The 17883-nt window shown below is 51.5% G+C and overlaps 1 protein-coding gene across 1 annotated transcript; it reads right to left on the minus strand.

Annotated features, from left to right (window-relative positions):
* Positions 1-413: 413 nt before the first annotated feature.
* Positions 414-14372, minus strand: DMRT3 (doublesex and mab-3 related transcription factor 3; the record flags this gene model as incomplete). The annotated part of the gene is made up of 2 exons (XM_080820650.1): positions 414-1378; positions 13913-14372. The coding sequence occupies 2 exons, from the start codon at positions 14370-14372 to the stop codon at positions 414-416; spliced, it is 1425 nt and encodes a 474-aa protein (XP_080676776.1).
* Between the last annotated feature and the right edge of the window lie 3511 nt (positions 14373-17883).

Below are 17883 nucleotides of genomic sequence, written 5' to 3' on the forward strand. Positions count from 1 at the left end.
TTCCGTTTTTACATATCCTGAAGAATCCTCTCTCGTAAAACCGCATTCAAGTATACTGTTTTGTCGGACATTCCGGGTTGAGTTTGGGAGCAAAGCCGGCCCCCAGCTTTCCCTCCCCAAAGAAACCTTGCGCTGGACCCGGCTTTCCCAAGACTATTCTTAGCATCAGACTCTCTTTGACAATAAACATTCAGCACTAAAGCCACAGAGCAGAGCTATTTGGCATTTTTTTCCAAAGAAGTGCAAGAAATTAAATAAGTTATGCTTTTTATTGCTAAGGTATAGAATCAAGCACAGTCACTTTGTCAAACAGAAGGAAAGGGTGTACACGGGGAGCGGCCTCTCCTGGCGGGCCCGGGGTTCAAATGCACAGAAAACGTCACCTGGTCACGCCGCCCAGCAGGGAGCGGCCTTTAGGAGGACGTGTTGAGTATTCTAGAGTCCGAGGAGTCGGACCTCTCGTCATAGTCCTCCTCGGTGTAGAGGGGCTGCTTGGCCACGATCGGGCAGCCGTCGTCGGGGATGGAGATGCGGGGGTCCTCGGGGGCGCGCGCGGGGAGGACGGGCGAGCTCCGGAAGACGCCGGCCGAGTTGGCGGGGAAGGGGCCCACGTACTGGGACCTCAGCTGGTACTGCTGCTGCAGGGTCATGGTGTTCCACAGGGTCACATCGTTGGGCAAAAAGGGGCTCGACTGGTTCCTGGCCAGAGTATTCCGCAGCATCAGCGGGTAGCGGGGCGGCTGGGGGAAAGGATGCTGCAGGGGCACGGCCAAGGGGTTGGGGACAACGTTACTGGAGTCGGCGGAAAACCTCAGCGTGTCCGGGACCCTGAAGGCCGAGCCCACGGACCACTTGGAGGAGGAGATGGGGTAGGAGCTCAGGCTGTGTTCAAAGATGTGGCCGTTGGAGGGCAGCACCAGCCCCTCGGGCTCGGCGGCCCGGTCCGCGGCGGCGGCGACAGAAGAGCGGCTGGACAGCAGGACCTCCACGGCGCTCACCAGGTCCCCGCCGCAGCCCTTCAGGATGAGCTCCAGCACCGTGGGCTTCTGGGTGGGGAAGATCTTTTTCAACACTTCCAGGGGCGGCCGGTTGGCCTTCAGGCTGAAGGGCAGGGACACGGTCCCCGAGGGGCCCTCGATCAGCAGGTGGTTCTGCTCCCCGTGGTACTTGGGGCTGTCCGGGCGGCTCTCCGGGTTGCCTCCGTTTTTCTGCACCGCGTAGCCCCCCTCGTCCACAGACACGATCTCGGGGCTCTCCGGGGTGAAGCAGCCCTTGCTTTTGGCCACATCTGGGGAGCTTCTCTGGTCGGGGTCTTTGTCGCTGAAGGTCTCCGTGTTGTCGGCCGAGCTGCTGTCCCCCAGCCGTTCTTCCGTCAAGTCTGAAAAGCAGAGAACAGCCGGGTTAATCCTGTCCCGGTGCGCATGAAGAGGAACAGATGTGCTGGGGGAGAGCCGCACACAGGCCGGCCGTTTGGAAGGGTGGATGCCACTGGGGCCGAGTCAACGCACGGGGAGCCTTTATCTTTCCTTTTCTTTCTTTCTTTTTTTTTTTTTCTTTAAGTCATCGCTACACCGTGAAGCTGGAACTCATGACCCTGAGATCAAGAGTCACAGGCTCTAGGACTGAGCCAGGCAGGAGCCCCCTGTTCCGAAAGCCTTTAAGAATCCAAACCCCCTCATTGGCCAATGTGGGGGGAGGGGCAGACTACATAAAAATCTAGAAATTGGAGTGATTTCTCAGACTGATGTGCACAGAGAGGCTTGCCTTGAACACAGAACAGGGATTCGGTACCTATAACCATGAGAGATGTAGCTGTCATAGCAGTCACAATATAAATAGGGACCTCTGTAGGTTTAGGGATCAACGCAGCCCAGGGAAGAATGGCTCAGGTTTGTCTTCTGTTTCCTTTTCTGCAAACGAGGTGGCTGGTGTTACCTGGGGACGTCAGCAGCAGGTGCAGGACCCATATATCCCTAGAAGGGGATTTTCATATTTTAAATCCATTTCCCATAGGCAGATTTTGCATTACACAGGTCTTGTGAACTAGTCCTACGTTTCTTCGGGTTACCTGGTACAATAACTAACCAGTAGAAGTGCCAGAAAGAGGCCTCTCTTCATTGAAATCTTTCTTACAAAGCCACTCCAGGGAGTGACAGACCTGACGTCCGCGCACCTTGCACCAGGGGTCAAGCAAAACCAGCTATGAATTCTGAATGGCAGGGCAGGTCACAGGACAGGGAGGAAATGGCTGGAGAGATCTGTCAAATTGCACAGGGGCATGACCCACCCATGAAACAAGGAGCCCATAACTCCAGGACCGTAGGGGTAAAGAGGTAAAACCATTTCATGAACTGTTTTATTAGTAAAGTTCATGGAAAGGATTGAAAGACACCTTCTTGAATTATACCAAAAGGGGGAAAAAAAAAAAAAGCTTCCCAAGATTTTTGGTAAGATTTGCTGGGAACTAGAACAGCTCCAAATTTAGCATTTTGACCTAAGACATTGCTCCCCAAAGGGCTGGTATCACATCGCCAAGCAGACAGAAGGGAGAAGCCTGGATTTGCTTGCAGTAGGAAATTCCAACAGACCTTTAAAATAAAAGGACGTATTCTTTACTAGCATGCTAGATGCAAGTAGATTTTTATCCTTTTGAAAACACTGACTGGCTGTCTCTCCTCAGAGCCAGTGTAACTGATCTAAAGATGAAAATTATTAATGACCCAGTTGTCAGGTTGTCAACAATTGGTCTGCCTGTGTTTTCGCAGCCCAGCCTGAATGGTTTCCTTGTCGCCTTCTCTGTGGGCACACCTGACTGTACTTAGAAAGCCAGCGGTGACATTTCCTCACTGCAGCTCCAAAAATCTCCCTCCTCCAATGTGGTGTTGTTTGTTTCAAAAGCCTTAAACAAAGGCCCATTTAGGAACATTCTTCTAATGTGGGATTTATCTTCAATATAAAGGAAAAACAAAATGTTGATTCTTCACAAAGCAACCGGTCTGTGTCTGGCAACAGGTAAATGCATTTTAAAACAGGCTTAAACTCTTTTATCAGTATTGCAGTCTTAAGTCTGATATAAATTCGCACTTAACCCAAATCTGCATTTTAAGTAAACTACTGCTTTTTCCAATACAAGGTTTCTACGCAGGGGTCATCCGTGGCCCACACATACAAAGCCAACTTTGCTTTCTATAACCCCTCTGGGACGTGCTCAAGACCTATCTTTGTAAGAGAAGTTTGCCATCTTCCCTCCTGCAACTCCCCAGGACAGAGGACGGTGATGCCATCTCCTTAGTGAACAGTATTTGTTCTTAATCCAAGAGAGAAAAGCCACAACAAAAAAGCTTCACATTCTAATCGGCAGACCTATCTGCATGTTCCTGACTCGTGACCCGGTCCATACCTCCTAGCGCTTACTCTATGATTAAGCACTGGAAAAATGAGTGGACAGGGACCCTGTGTTCACCCAGCACCGGCCTCAACACACGACCGGATTTCGTCCCCCTCTTCAGTGGAGCCTGGGAAAACAAGCCAAAGACACACCCCAGGTAAATACTAAAGTAAAATTATATACTTTATATTATTTAAAGTATATAAAATTTATATTTATATATATTTATATATAAATACATTTAAATTTATCTTTAAAAGTATATAAAATTATATACTTTATGTTATATTCTTTAAATACTGTGTACCTCTAAGCGGGGGTTTTTATAATTAACTTTAGCTTTCTTTACTTTGTCTTATCAGTATCAAGTATTTGCATCCCTGTCATATGCAAGATACTGAGGGAAACAGAAAAAAAGGAGGTGAAAAATACCAGGAAGTCTAAGGCCGTTTCCCACCTTGGGGGACTTAGCTCGTTGGGCAGAGGAGATGCACATACAAGGAGAAAAGCAAACACAGCCAGGAAAGAACTTGCTTCCTATCCAGCAGGATACGTACTGTACACAAAGGTTCATCGCAGCATCGCCCACAGTAGCCAAAAGGTGGGAGCAACTCAGGTGTCCACGGATGGACAGACGGACAGAAAACGTGGTACGTATATACAGTGGACTATTATTCAGTCTCAAAATGGAATGAAATTCTGACCCATGTTATGATGGCGATGAACCCTGAGAACACGCTAAGTGAAGTCAGTCACAAAGGACAATATTCTAGGATTCCACCTAGACAAGGTCCCTAGAAGAGACAAACTCACGGAGACAGAAAGTGCAATGATTGTTAGCAGGGGCTGGAGTGGGCGGGGAAGAGGGACTGGGACTGACTGTGTCCCAGGTATGAGGCTTTCCGATGATGAGAAAGTTCTGGAAATGGACAATGGTGGTGGCACAACACTGTGAATGTACTTAATGCCCTTACGTTGTGCCCCTAAAAATGGTTAAAATGGTCAATTTCATCGTATGTATATTTTACCACAATTAAAAACAAGAGAGAAAGAAAGAAATAGGACACACAGTGTCACCGCAGTGTAAGAGATGGTGACATTTTTTTGGAAAGCAAGAGAAACAACTGGTTCTTCTAGGAAATAAAAGGTATGTAAGTACAGCCAGGAAGCTCAAAACCTAGCTGTTTTTTAAATGAGTGAACCTAAAAATGGCTTCCTATGCTAAAAGATAATTTTTCCCAGCGTGTCTGGCCAGCTCAGCCTGTGGAACACTTGACTCTTGATCTCCAGGTTCAAGCCTCACCTTAAGGGTAGAGTTTACCTTAAAAATAAAGAGTTTACCTTAAAAATAAAATGAAATATAATATAATATTATATTATATTATATATTATATATAATATATAATATATTATATAATACAATATACAATATACAATAATATAATATATAATATATTATATATTATATATTATATAATATTATATTATTATATTATATAATATTATAATATTATAATATATTATAATATAATATAATATAATATTATAATATTATATTATAATATAATTTTTCCCACCCCAGATGAGCTGCCAAATGGAAAATAAGTTTTCCACTTATGGAAAACGCGTTGAGGTCTATCACCAAATTCACTGTTCCACAGGACATGCCAGGCTCCAGAAGAAAGTGATTCCAAGAGCGGAGGTTTGGCCAGACAGGAGCTGGAGCTGGAGAATGATGTTCTGGCAAATCGGACACATCCATCATTTTTTCAAAATGGCCAAGGATCCACTATCCCCGTCTCCTGGATCCTGGGTGACAGGTCGCTGAATCTGACAATGCACCTTGGTACCTGTGTTCCTGTTCTGCAGAAGAGGCCACAGGACAATCGCATACGGGCCAGCTTGTTCAGCAGCTGGGAACCCCCAGCCTGCAAAAAACCCCTGCCTGTCTGACTTTCTGGGTTCCCAGTTGTCACCGCTACAGTGGCATGCCGGGAGCCGGGAGCAGCACGTGCTTCTGGCTGCTTCTCTGGGAGGGGGGCTGCCTCATCCAGGCTCTCTTCTCAGGTTTCAGTCAGGCTGGCCTCTCCAGCTCGGTGGTGTCCACGCGAGGGCCACACGGTGAAGAAAGCGAACAGGGTGTCCCAGGAAGCAAATCTACAAATTCAGGACATTCCAAGCACCTGAGCTCAGCACTCGCCATACTACGTTCAGAGGGAGAACAGGAGACCTTGAAGGAACCAAGGAGTGAGGCACAGCCAATGCTCTCCTGCTCGGAAACAGCCCGTAAAGTCTTGCCCCGGTCTGTCCCCAGCCCAGGCTGTTGGGGTTGCAAACCCGGGCAAGAGCAGACTAGCTTCTCACCTTGTGCCAAGAATCCTTCCTCACCACCACCATTTCTAAAGGGCAGAGTGTGGAGCCCATCCGATTTTGTGGCAGGAGCTACTAGTGGTTGACCTGTTGTACCTAAACTAGATGCACTGTACATTATTCTATAAATACAGACTTTCACAAGTAATTATAGAGGGTGGGTTTCGAGCCCAGCGATAACGTGTAATTTAATAATAGGTGTTGCTTTACATCTCTAGGGGTTTTTTCCCCCCCAAATGAACTTTATAAAATGTTCATGTTGGTTTAAAACACAATGGCCTTTCTAGATACAGAAACGTGACACTGCCAACCAACAGAATAAAAAGGGAAATGGTCCCCCAGACACTTTACCTTCTTTCTTCTTGAAACTGACACACTAATTCCTAGATCATAGAGAGTAAGAATATACTCCAACTGATACCATTTTTACCCCTAGAATATGGGTGCAGATACCCAGACCTTCTACCCAAAAAGTAGAAAGAAACCAATTTCATGGGAAATTCCAAATCACCTAATGAAAGTGATACAGTCTGCTGTTTCTCCTGTTTAAACATCCAGGAATTTGAAAAATCTTACTACTCACTCTTCAAGTTCATATTTTTCGTGAGAGAGAAGTATTCCTAGCCACCCAGGAACTAAACCCTTTACTCAGGTCAAAGTATGTAAAAGAAGGAGATATCTGATTAAGAAGGAAACTTTTTCTATCAACAATAATACTACCAACTTCAGAAAATACATACATCAGCCTTAAGAGAGCTACAAAACTTCTCTTCCCTTTCACGACAGACTTTAACAAGGGAGAGAAACTTAACACTCACACAAAAGTAACTTCCAATCTAAAACTACAGTTAGCAAAATCTTTCCTCCTTTAGAGGATGTTTTTATGTGAAAATGTAGTTACATATTAAAAAAAAAAAAACCTAGGTATTCTTTTCAAATATTTTGGGGAAGCCTACCACATATGTGGAATAAATATACACATAAAAATGGAGAATCTTTCAGACGTGAATGTGGTGGGTTTTATCCATTCTATTCAATTATATCTGCAAAACCCAGGGGCTCCTGGGTGGCTCAGAGGGTTAAAGCCTCTGCCTTGGGCTCAGGTCATGATCTCAGGGTCCTGGGATCAAGCCCCTCCACCCCCCATTGGGCTCTCTGCTCAGCAGGGAACCTGCTTCCTTCTCCCTCTGCCTGACTCTCTGCCTACTTGTGATCTCTGTCAAATAAATAAACAAAATCTTTAAAAAAAAAAAACCAAAATATTATCTTGAATGAAAATACGAAAGCATTGGTATAGAGAGGAATATTTCCTAGTACAAAAGTCACTGAACTTTTTTTTTTTCCTTCTGAAATCATGTCACATAGTTTGGAACATGGATTGTATGTCCTCTACTGTGAACGAGCTTTGGGGACACACTTCTAACTGTTCCCTGATGGGTGGTTTTCCAAGCACACAAATCTTACAGCAATGACAGGAAGGAGCCCAAGCAGGACGGTGCTTCTAGAAGAGACCAATGCCCCGTCAGAACGCTAACCGGAGACACACTTTTTTACATTTTCTGTTATCTTTATCTCACACTGGAAGTGCTGACTCATTAAAAAAACCCTGAGTGGCTGAAAATCTTAAGTACAACAGGGAATGAGTATCAGTGGAAAATCTTTCTTTTTCTTCCTGGCTTGAGGGGTGGGGGGGGACTTGTGAAAAGTACAAAGTTGTCATGCTTTGCTTTTTAAAAAATCATTAACAACACGGGATGCTTCCTCAGGATCAATATTTGGGGGGGAACATTGGTATAGGAAGGTCAGACCTTAAGGAATTAAGACTCGTAACTGTGGACTTTGTAGGTCTTGCAAAAATTTAGTTTTGACCCCTTTGGTGACTCAGGAGCACTTTTCAAGAAACAGGAGGAAAATGATCTATAAATCTCCAAGTTTATTCGGAACTGATAAAAATGCAGCTGGCTATTCATTCACTCATCCATTTAACAAAAACCCTTACATCTCTTACTACGTGCCCAGGCAATGTATTATGTAAGATGATACAGAGCTGATCAAAACATTGCCTCTTGGTGCCTGAGACGCTCACAGTATAAATCTTCTGTAAAAGTTCCACGTTATCTGCGTGGTTGGTCAAATTTTACATTGAAACACAGCCAGTAACTCAAAAGCCAGCAGCTGGGCGGACTACGGCGTATTCACAGAGTTCATACTGCTGTAAACATTCCCATGTAGAGACAATGGTTGCAACAAACACACATAGTGAACTAATAAAAGTACTAAACGGTGAGGGGAGGGGGGGCAGAAGCCTAATCCCAGCTTCATAAAATGTACTCCTGTGTAGTCCTTGCCATCCAAAAAAGAAATTAGAGATTCAGTATAGAACTGACCCATTCCGACCGTTCCGTTTTCCATAATACTGGTAAGTCGGTAGTTGATTGTGCTCATTTTTAAAATAGCTGTTTAATGATAAAATCAAAAGGGAACACATAACCCATACAGGTTTTCCCATTAGTTTCTTTGGAGAGGTCCGCAGCGCTCGGACAAGCCTGTGGGACTGGAGAGTGACAGGATGTAATCCCAGGGTGAAGGACCTGGGACGACCGGACCCGCTGCTCGCTAGTCAGGCCCTGATCTCTGCCAAGAGCACGCACGCACGGGGAGCCCAGTTCGAGGCCCACGTGGGACGCGGCATGGAGATCCAGAGACCTGAGGCGCCAGAGCAGGTTAAAAAGCCAAAGAAAGAAGGAAAACTAGAGGGGACGAAAGGAGGACGGGAGGGAGAGGGGAGGCAGGCAAACGGATTAGGAGCTCCCACCTACGCACACACACCCCCGTCAGGAAGAAGAGCAGCACTTCCAGAAAGGGGCTCCGCGTCCTCCGGGGACCTTGATTTATGAAGATGTACTCACTTTCTCTCTGTAAAGCTGTTAGCAGAAAGTGCTGACTGGCTGCAGTTAGAATTTCTCATCAGTGCTCTTTGATTGTATTTTGCAAACAAAATGCCTGTTGCTTGGTAACATTTCACTTGAGCCTGACCTTCCCCGAAAGTTATTGCTATCGGATTCGATTTACACTGTCTTCCTGTGATTACTGTAATCTTTTAAACCCGGGAGCTCATCCATCAGGGAAAAGAAAAGTTGGTTGTGTAAGTCCAGAGCCCGGCTATCCGCCAGATTTATAACCCAGAGGAGCGAGCCGGGGTGGGGGGGTCGCTCCTGGCTGGCAGTGGACCTGCGGTTCCCAGACGCGGACAACGCGCTCCTCCTTCCTGCCAGCCCTGTCCTGGCGCCGCCAGAGGGACAGGAGGGCCCCCGCGGACAGCAAGAAGCTGCTGGACGCACTGGAGCCACCCCACCCCCAGGGGCGCCCTTCGGGGTGACTGGGGCTGGGGAGGGGGGATTGCCTGGGCCTAGGGCTGCCGGACAGAACGGCAGGACGCCCAGTTAAATCTGAACTTCGGATGAGTAATGGAAGTTTTCCAGTCGAAGTGTGCCCCGGGCAAGAGTGACATCCTATTTGCGGTTTGCCTGAGTGCACGCTTTTGTGGTCGTCCGGCAGCCCACCGAAGCCGGGGCGGCAGCGCGGACGCAGCGGGCAGCGCGCGGGGGGGCCGCTTCTCCCCCGGCGGGGCCGCTTCTCCCCCGGCGGCGCGCAGCAACCGGGCCCTGCCCTCGCGGCCCCGCGGCTGCCCGGGAAGGGGCGGCTGGCCTGGGAGCGGGCCCGAGCCGCCACCTGCAGTGTCCCCGGGACCGGGACCCCGACCCGACCGGGTGGTAGGGGACAGCGGCCCAGGGCGGCCGTGCAGCCGCCGCTGCGCACACCTTTCCTGGGGTGCCCGTTCCGCTGCCCTCCGAGAGGAAAGCGCAGGCATGCGTGCCGCGGGGGGGGGGGGGGGCTCCCAGACGCCCCATCCCCCCGGGCCCACTGCCTGCAAGCGCATGCCCCCGCCAGCTGTGCGCCCTGCGTCTCCCCCCCACCCCCCCTCCCGCACCAGCCCCAGGGAAAGGTTTGCGAGGGGCCAGGAGTAGGGGACCGCTAGACCTCTGCATTGGGTCGGTGTTCCTGTTCAAAGGGCAACTGTGAGTCAGGCTCCCTGCCCCAGGTCAAGCCGTCCTAAATAACCAGACCCCCCCCCACTTTTATTTAAAGTCATAACTATGCTTGATGAATGACTTTGAAGTCTTTCCCTCTTTTTTCGTTTTCTTTTAGCCTATGATCACCAGAGTTTCCTATTCTGGCCTGGACCAGTGATCGGGTAACAATCATTACACTTGCAGTTGTGTCTGTCTCTTCTTCAAATACATAAATAAATAAATAAATAAAGTAAAATTAAATATTAGGAAGCAGATGGGACAGGACTCAATCAAGCTGGGGCAAAACACACACACACACACACACACACACACACACACACACACACACAGAGCCACCATTAGGTTGTTAAGAGGAGCCCAGCAAGAGGTAAAATTATTTAAAGACAGTTTTCCACACTGTCCTTTTCTCCCTACAGATCTCCTGTTTGCTCCTATTCAGGAGAAACACACAGAAAAGGAGCTCCTTCTGTCCTATCTGATCCTGTTTAGTTCCTAACCAAATATGCTGTTTTGATTTCTTTTTCCTTTAAGAGCATTTCAAAGAACCGGTGCAGCTACTTATTGTGTAGACAAATATAGGAAGACTCTATAGCCACAGGTCTTTCCCTGCACAGCCCTGGGGGGGACTCAGGACACGCTCCTGGGGGAAAAGCTGGGGTGGGGGAAGGGAGGAGAACACAGGAATGTAGCTTAAGCTCCTCACCTTGGTCGTGACCCTTAACTTGCCTCAGCTCTTGAGCCCAAGTCCTGAAAGGCTGGCTTGGCTGGTTGAAGCTGCTGACTCAGATACACTAAGAGCTGAGAAAGGTTCACACTTCTCATGATATTTTCATGAGGGAGGGCAGGGGGAGAGGGTGAAGAGGACGAAGAGGGAATTTAGGAGAATAAGTGAGTCAGTGGTACAAAGAAGCTTAAATTAGAATTTGGGGCTCAATCAAAACCGAATACTGTGAGGTCAGTCCTAAACGATAACCAAGGAGCATGGGAAATGCACACCCAGAAGGAAAAAAGAATGCTCCAATCAGGAACTGGAAGTCGTAACCTTGGAGTATGCAAAGTCTCCTGAAGGCCATGACCATATTGACAGGGATGCTCAGTGTTCTCCACTGCCCCCGTTCCTTTTAAGAATCTGAAGCGGGATTTTGGGATAGAGATTTCTTTCAGCAACACAACTGAATTGTGGTGTGACTGTGTCACTCCCCCAGTGGGGTGTTTTTCTTCCAGCAGTGCCCAAGAAACATACCCTTCTCTAGGGTGAGCGGGTTTCTCAAAGATTTCTCGAGAGGGAAGGACTCCTGAGTTTGTGCACCTGTGTTTGTGCCCAACAGCAAAAAAGCCTCTGTGTCCATAGCTATGCACTGAAGAGGCCCTTTGCAAAAAGAACCAGCGGCATTTTGGGCACGGATATCACAACAAACACATGCCTATAATGCACCAGGAGACAGGGAGATGCCTAATGGCCTGTGAACTTAAGTACATGTGGACCTACTATTCTAACAGAGCGTCTCTTAGTTCTCTAAATGCAGAGAGCTACTTGTCCAGGAGTATCCGATAGGCTGCTGAATTCGCATAGTATGTTACTTACAAATACATTACAAGAAGAACTGCAAAGGCATGATACAAACAGCAACCCGTCTCCACACTAGACAGCTTTCCCTAACTTAAACCCCAAATGGGCTTCCTCCATATGAAGCAATGCATAGAACGGGTCCGTCTGTAGGCTTGCTTTCCTAATGGGAAGCATTATCTATTCTTCTCCTGCCTCCTCCCGCCTTTGGATTGGTGATCGGCTGCTTTTTAAAAGCATGGAACTACGGGGTCGAACCCGTTGAAAGAAGAGAGCAAAAGTTATATAAATGAATGTGCAAAGTATGGAGTCCGAGGAGTGAGGAGTTGGAACTGGGCTTTTAGTTCCCGACGCCTCGGGTGCCCCAAAGCCTGGTCTCCTTTTCAATTACTTGTTTTCGATTCGGAAGGCTCAGGCTATCCCCAAATAATTGGTTTGGAGGAAGAGGGAGTGCACCAGGGCTGGTTTCTCCAGTTGAATTCCGTCTCCCTCTTCGATTCCCCCAAAGCTCACTATTGCAGCCGCTACCCTGCCCGCCTGCCTTCCTGCTCTCATGACCCCTCCTCCCCGGTTGTTTTGGTTTTGCGACTCTTTAGAAGCCTTGAACTCTGGCTATCCCAAAGACCGGTTTGAAGTCGGCAGGGTGTGAAAGAATCCCATTTGGACAAAGACTCCAGAACCCAATGCCCTTGGGGTGCCCCCCCCCCACCGCCAGGCAGACGACCACTGCAAAATGCTACCAAGGGGGCGGGCTCCCTGACTCCTGCTAGGCTGCTGGGGAAACTGGAAACAGAAAGGTTAAGGAAAGTTACTGGCACGGGTCAACTTCTAGAACTGAGACACGACCTCCTGGTTACTTGTCCTAACTTAAAGGAGAGAAGCAAAAAGAATCTTTGTGACCCTTCTTTCTCCCCGCCTCCCTTGTCTCTATGGCAAATGTATAAATACAAAGAGAGGAGACGGACAAAAGATCGCCAAGGCATGGGGGATGGGGGCCGCTCATTACTCCCACTTATGCTTATACCCTACTTTGGATTAAATATCCGCAAAATCCAAGTTCAGCAAACTATCCTCTGTCCACTAATGCCCAGTCCTCCTCATCACGTAGATATTCTCAGGGCTTCAAGCCTGCAGAGCGTAGCGGAGCAACAGAACAGCCGACAGACCTGTGCCAGCCAGGCTGCCTATCCACTCACTGGTGAGTCTGCTCCTGAAGGCGTCTCTCCAGAAGCCAAGCGCAATGTCTTTTGGGGGGGGGGGGAGGTGGTGTAACCAGAAGCTCTATCAGAGGTCCACCTACAAGAGGCTTCTGGCCCTTCCAGGGCCTGCGCTCGCCAAATTTCAGTATTGCCCCTACTCCCCCTCCTGGGAAGATGTGCTTTTTACCTGTGTACACTTGGTCGGGTCCAAGGGAAACATCAAACACGTGTCCACTGAACTCCAAGAGCCTAAAATCACAGGGGCACTTGCGCTGAGCAGGACAGCAAGCTAGAGATGCCCCAGGAGGAAAGAGACTCAGCCGGGGCCTGTGGCCCCGAGAGAGGAAGCAGGTGGAAGGAGGGAGGTGGGGTGTGAGAATATGCCCACCTCCAGGAACCCCCCCAAGACCCACCCTCTCTACAGTAGCCCCGCAGAGGAGGAGACGACTGAAGGGGAGGTAAGAGAGCCCTTGCTCCCAGTCTGCCACTTGGTAGCAAGAGGCCCACATGGCCCCCGAGAACGGAGAACCCGGAAAAGGGCTGGACAGAGCTGTTGTTCTCTGCCGGAGGACAAGTTGTATTTGTACTTCTTTAGACCAAAGAGACCGCTGAGGGCAGCCTGAGGAACTGCGTTCAAAGATCTGAGATCTGTAAGAGCTGGGTGCGCCAGATTTGGGGTCCCCCATACCAGTTCAGGAAGCTTTCTGGTCCATTTCACTAAGCTTCTAAAAAGGGCTTCCTTCCACACATCACAAGCAGCTGGAAGGCCTAGTCCGCGCCTTACTTAGAAAGGCTTCGGGTTCACTCCAGCTTCCTGGGGCCAGAGAAGCAGGCCCAGCTCGGACTCGGCCAAACCTTGGCCTAGGCCAGAGTGACCTGCCCCTATCTGTCCCAACCTCCCAAGGCAAGGCCCTCTGTGGCCGCAGCCAGAAAAGCCCGGCCGCGCCGTGGGCTGTGTGCCCGCGTGGGTTTTAACTTGGTCCTGCTTCGGCCTCTTTATTTACCGGCGGCGGCGGCCACGTTCCCCCGGGGAAGGCGTTTGGCGAGCCCGACGCCCAGTCCCGCCCGCCGTCTGCCTCGCGCGAGGCGCCTCGCCCGCGGGTGCCTGGGCTCTGCCGGCTGCGGGGCGAACCGAAGGCCGGCCTGCGGCCGGACAGGGAGAACCGGCTCGGCGTGAGCTGGGCGGTAAGGCCTGAACACTTCCCGCGGGCCTCCCAGCCACAGCCGCGCCGCGGCCGCTGCAAAGTTTTCGCCGACGCGACGCGCCCGGCTCCCGCCCCGCAGACGCTCTTACCTGGCTTGGCGAGGGGCGCCTGCAACGCCCCGGCCTGGGGCTCCGCTGCCCAGCGCAGCGCGGCGGCCGCAGCCAGCTCGGCGGCGGGCCGCGGTGGCGGCGGCGGCGGCTGAGACGGCTGCGAGGTCGGCGGCGGCTGCGGGGCGGCGGCGGCGTCCCCCGGCGGCGGGGGTCCGGGCAGGGCGCGCAGCGAGTCCGGGATGAGGCTCTCGAGGCTCTCGTTGGCCTGCTGCCGGCGCAGCGCCACCTGCGCGGCCATGACCCGCTGCCGCTCGATGATGAGGATGCACTTCTCGCAGGTGCAGTCCTTGAAGCGGCAGTAGCGCTTGTGGCCCTTGAGCCAGGACAGCACGCCGTGGTTGCGGCAGCGCGCGCACTTGGGCGTGCGCTGCAAGGGCGCCCGCGGCGGCTGCGACACCGGGCCGCCCATGTACAGGTAGGGGGAGCCGTAGCCGTTCATGTCCCGGGCTCCAGGGAGAGCAGGCGGGCTGGCTGCGGCAGCGGGCCAGGGGGCGCTGGACCGCGGGGCAGCGAGGCCGGCTCCCGGGCGGCCGGCGGGCGGAGCGCTCCTCGGTTCCGCAGCCCCGGCGGCCGCGTGCGCTCTGAGACGGCGGGAGGTGCAGCCGCCGTCTTCACGGATCCCGCGGCGCCCGCAGCCTCAGCCTCCCAAGGGTGCTCGGCAATCCCACGCGCGTCGCGCCTCCGTCAGCGGCTGCCTCGGCCCGCACGTCCTCCCTCGCCGAGGCGCTGCGGCGGCTGCGGAGAGCCGGCGGGAGCTCTGGCTACGGTCTGAGCCCGCTGGTCTGCAGCTCCCGCGCGCGCAGGCCGGCCGCAGCACCTCCTCCGCCGCCCTCCCCCCACTGCTCCTCCCTCCCACTGCCACCCCCACCCCCGGGGTCCCGATCTCCTTGCGCTCCCCACTCTCCACCCCACTCCACGCCTTCCTCCTTCCTTTCCGCTCGCGCCCCCAGAGTCCCCTGCACGTCACCTTCCTTGCCACCTGCAGCCAGGCCCCTCTGGCGGGGGCGCTCACGGCCCCCTGCTCCAAGCTGCCTGCGCTTTGCCGGACAGCGGCGCTCCGGGACGCGGCGGTGCCCTCGGGGCGGGTTAGAGGTGGACCAGCCGCGGTGAGGGTGGGGGTGCCCGTAGGCCAGTGAGGTGGCCGCTCCCCTTCGTCCTCCCCCCCACCTCCCCCCTCGCCCCGCAGGCCTGCTTTGGCGGCACCCAGCCCGAGGCCGCTTTCAAGCCCACGCTTGGCCGCCGGGAGGGCTCCTCGAGATCCGGAGCCTACCCGAGCGTTGCGGGTGCGCTCGGGACTCGGCAGGAGCCGAGAGGGCTTTAAATTGGGGCGAGTCCGGCCGTGCGGCCGCTGGCGGGTAGCATTGGGTTAGGGCGGAGGAACTGGTTCGGGAAATTATGGTTTTCTTGATTTCCTTTTGCAACATTTTTTTCCTCTTTTGCTGCTGTGGAATAAAATGAATGTTGATGAAAACCTGCTGGCCCAAGGATGACAACCCATTTTGCAGGCTATTAAAAAAAAAAAAAGTCCTCCCTCTCTGGCGTTTGACTCTGTGTCTCTCCCCTCCTCCCCAGGTTTTAGTAAAAACAAACAAAAAAACAAAAAACAAAAAAAACAAAAACAAAAAAAACAGCTTCTGTCCTGAAAGGCCCGGAAGTGCTCTTGTGGAAGAATTGCTTAGGAGCGGGGTCTAACCCTTCCGAGAGCGGACGGAGGAGCCACGCTCGCGCCCCACGAGTTAGCGGATGTGAGGATCCCCGCTCCGCTCCGCCCAACAGCCACCGTGCCACCAAACCGAGGTCTGGAGTCACCTCACTCAGACCCCCGCAGACTCAGTGATTGAGTTACGGATGAGAGATGGGGCCGTCCTCCCCTCCCCCCACCCCAGCGTCTTTGGCTGGGACTGGAAGAGCGCCCGTGCCCGCGGGGACCGCATCACACTTTGTTTAAGCTGTTACCGGCGTGTCTCTGATCTACCGGTACCGGTTTGGCCTGATGCAGACGCCAGCAATGCGCCGGGAAGCCTAAGCAAACACAAACACACACACACACAAACACACGCAAGTAAACAAAGAAACAAACAAAAACAGGAGGGTGAGGCGGTGCAGGGAGCACAAAGGTTCCGTGCAAAGCGGGGGGGGAGACGGCATTCCCGAGCCTTCTGTCCGCAGGCTCCTGAGGACACTGAGCTCATCTTTTGGAGGTCGGGCGAGTCGACTTCGAGGCGAGTCTTCAGCAATGGCCAACCCTTCGGCGGCACAGCGCCCCTTGTCCCCTCGGGGAGGCCGCTTTTCTCTGCACTGCCCTGAAAGCAAGCAAGCAACAGGAAAACGTCCCTCTGTGTTTGCTGTGAATTCAAGTAAAGCGTCGCCAGGCGTCCTGGCGGCCAACCCTCCGCCCGTAGGGTGATTCCGGGAAGGGAGGAGGATTATAAAGGGAACCCGGTTGGGTGCGTTTCCCTCGAAGCTCTTAGCCGTCCTTCTTTTCAGACTAGTCCTGGAGTTGGGGATGGCTGGATGCTAGCTTGCTGGTGGGGCGTGGGCAGGAAACCCTGATGCTAGAGTACTACCCCGGGAGGCTTCCCCCCAAAGCTGCGTCAGCACAGACCCCTCCGGCGCCTCTCACCCCCATCCCCCACCTCAAGCCCTCTGCTTCCAACCTTCGCTAGGAAAACAAACCCTAAAACACTACAGCTGGAAGGAACTTCATAAGCTCTCGGGATTGGAGGCAGAGGTCACCGGAACCCCTGGGGGCCAGGGGCTGGGAAGTGGGATGTTGGCAGTCCCTTCAGGTAAAGACAAGGAGGGTCTAAAATGACACTGAACCTGGGAACTTTCGAGCGGAAATCTCCGGATCTCTTGGGAGTGAAGAGACCATGGACTTTTTTTCAGACTCGACTCCCAATTTTCTCCAAACGGTCAGGGTAACTAGGGCGTATAAGTAACTTGGGAGTGAAGGATTTTTTTTTTTTTTAAGGAAATGAACAGTTCTCAAAACAGATTTTTTTGGGGGGGGGTCATTCCCACTACCAAGGAGACCTCCTTTCCTCCTTCAGTCACCTAGCCACCCTATCCCTTTGCCACTCGAACAGTCTGGCATTATTTGGTCCGGGGCCCCGTTTCACTCCAGTGCACATTGGGGACTGAGACCTAAATACTCATTTGATATAGCGCAATAATCCTTTTCTCATATTTGATGGGAATGTTTTCCATATCCCAGTATTTGACAACATCTCCCTATAGGAACAGGTTTGTATTTATGTTGGTAAAATGTCCCCTGCCTCAAAGTCTATTGTAACCCAACACCTGACAACCCCGAGTCCCATTTCTGTTTGCAGAAAGGGTTTATTCAAGCACATAATGGGATCCCAGCAGAAAGCCTTTCAGAACAAGGGGCTATGGTAAACTTCACCACATGAACTCCGTTTCCAGGGCTATTAAGCTTTTAATTGGAAAATAGCAGAGGAAATTTCAAGGTGACTATAACGTGTTAGCAGTTAGTGCAGAGAAGAAAAGCCCAAGCGGGAATGAATGTAGAAAGCATATGGTCTGAATCACGTTTAGGAGGAGCGGCCTGTTCTCCTAAAGTCCCCGCCACTTACGCACTTATGGGAAAAATCATCAAAGAAATTGGAAAGGGAGGGAGGAGGATTACAAGTAAATGTAACCTCACTCGATTGGATCCACTCATGTGCTGCTCTGGGTGGTGCATCCGCTCAAACCACAATTAACTAGGTAGAACTGTGACAGTTATTAACAGCGGAAGGGTGAAAGAGAATGTGCGTATGTCACTCTTTCTCTTGGCGCACAATCTCGTGGTGTGTACATTTAAAAGCTGGGAATGCAGACGCCCTAGCTGAGAAGCCAAGGATGTTCTGACTCCAAGTCCAGGAGTCCTGGGGGATGTTCCTCCCCGCAAAACAAAACGAAACAAAACAAAGAAAAAAAAACCC

The sequence above is a fragment of the Martes martes genome (assembly GCF_963455335.1).
Source record: "Martes martes genome assembly, chromosome: 12".
NCBI lineage: Eukaryota > Metazoa > Chordata > Mammalia > Carnivora > Mustelidae > Martes > Martes martes.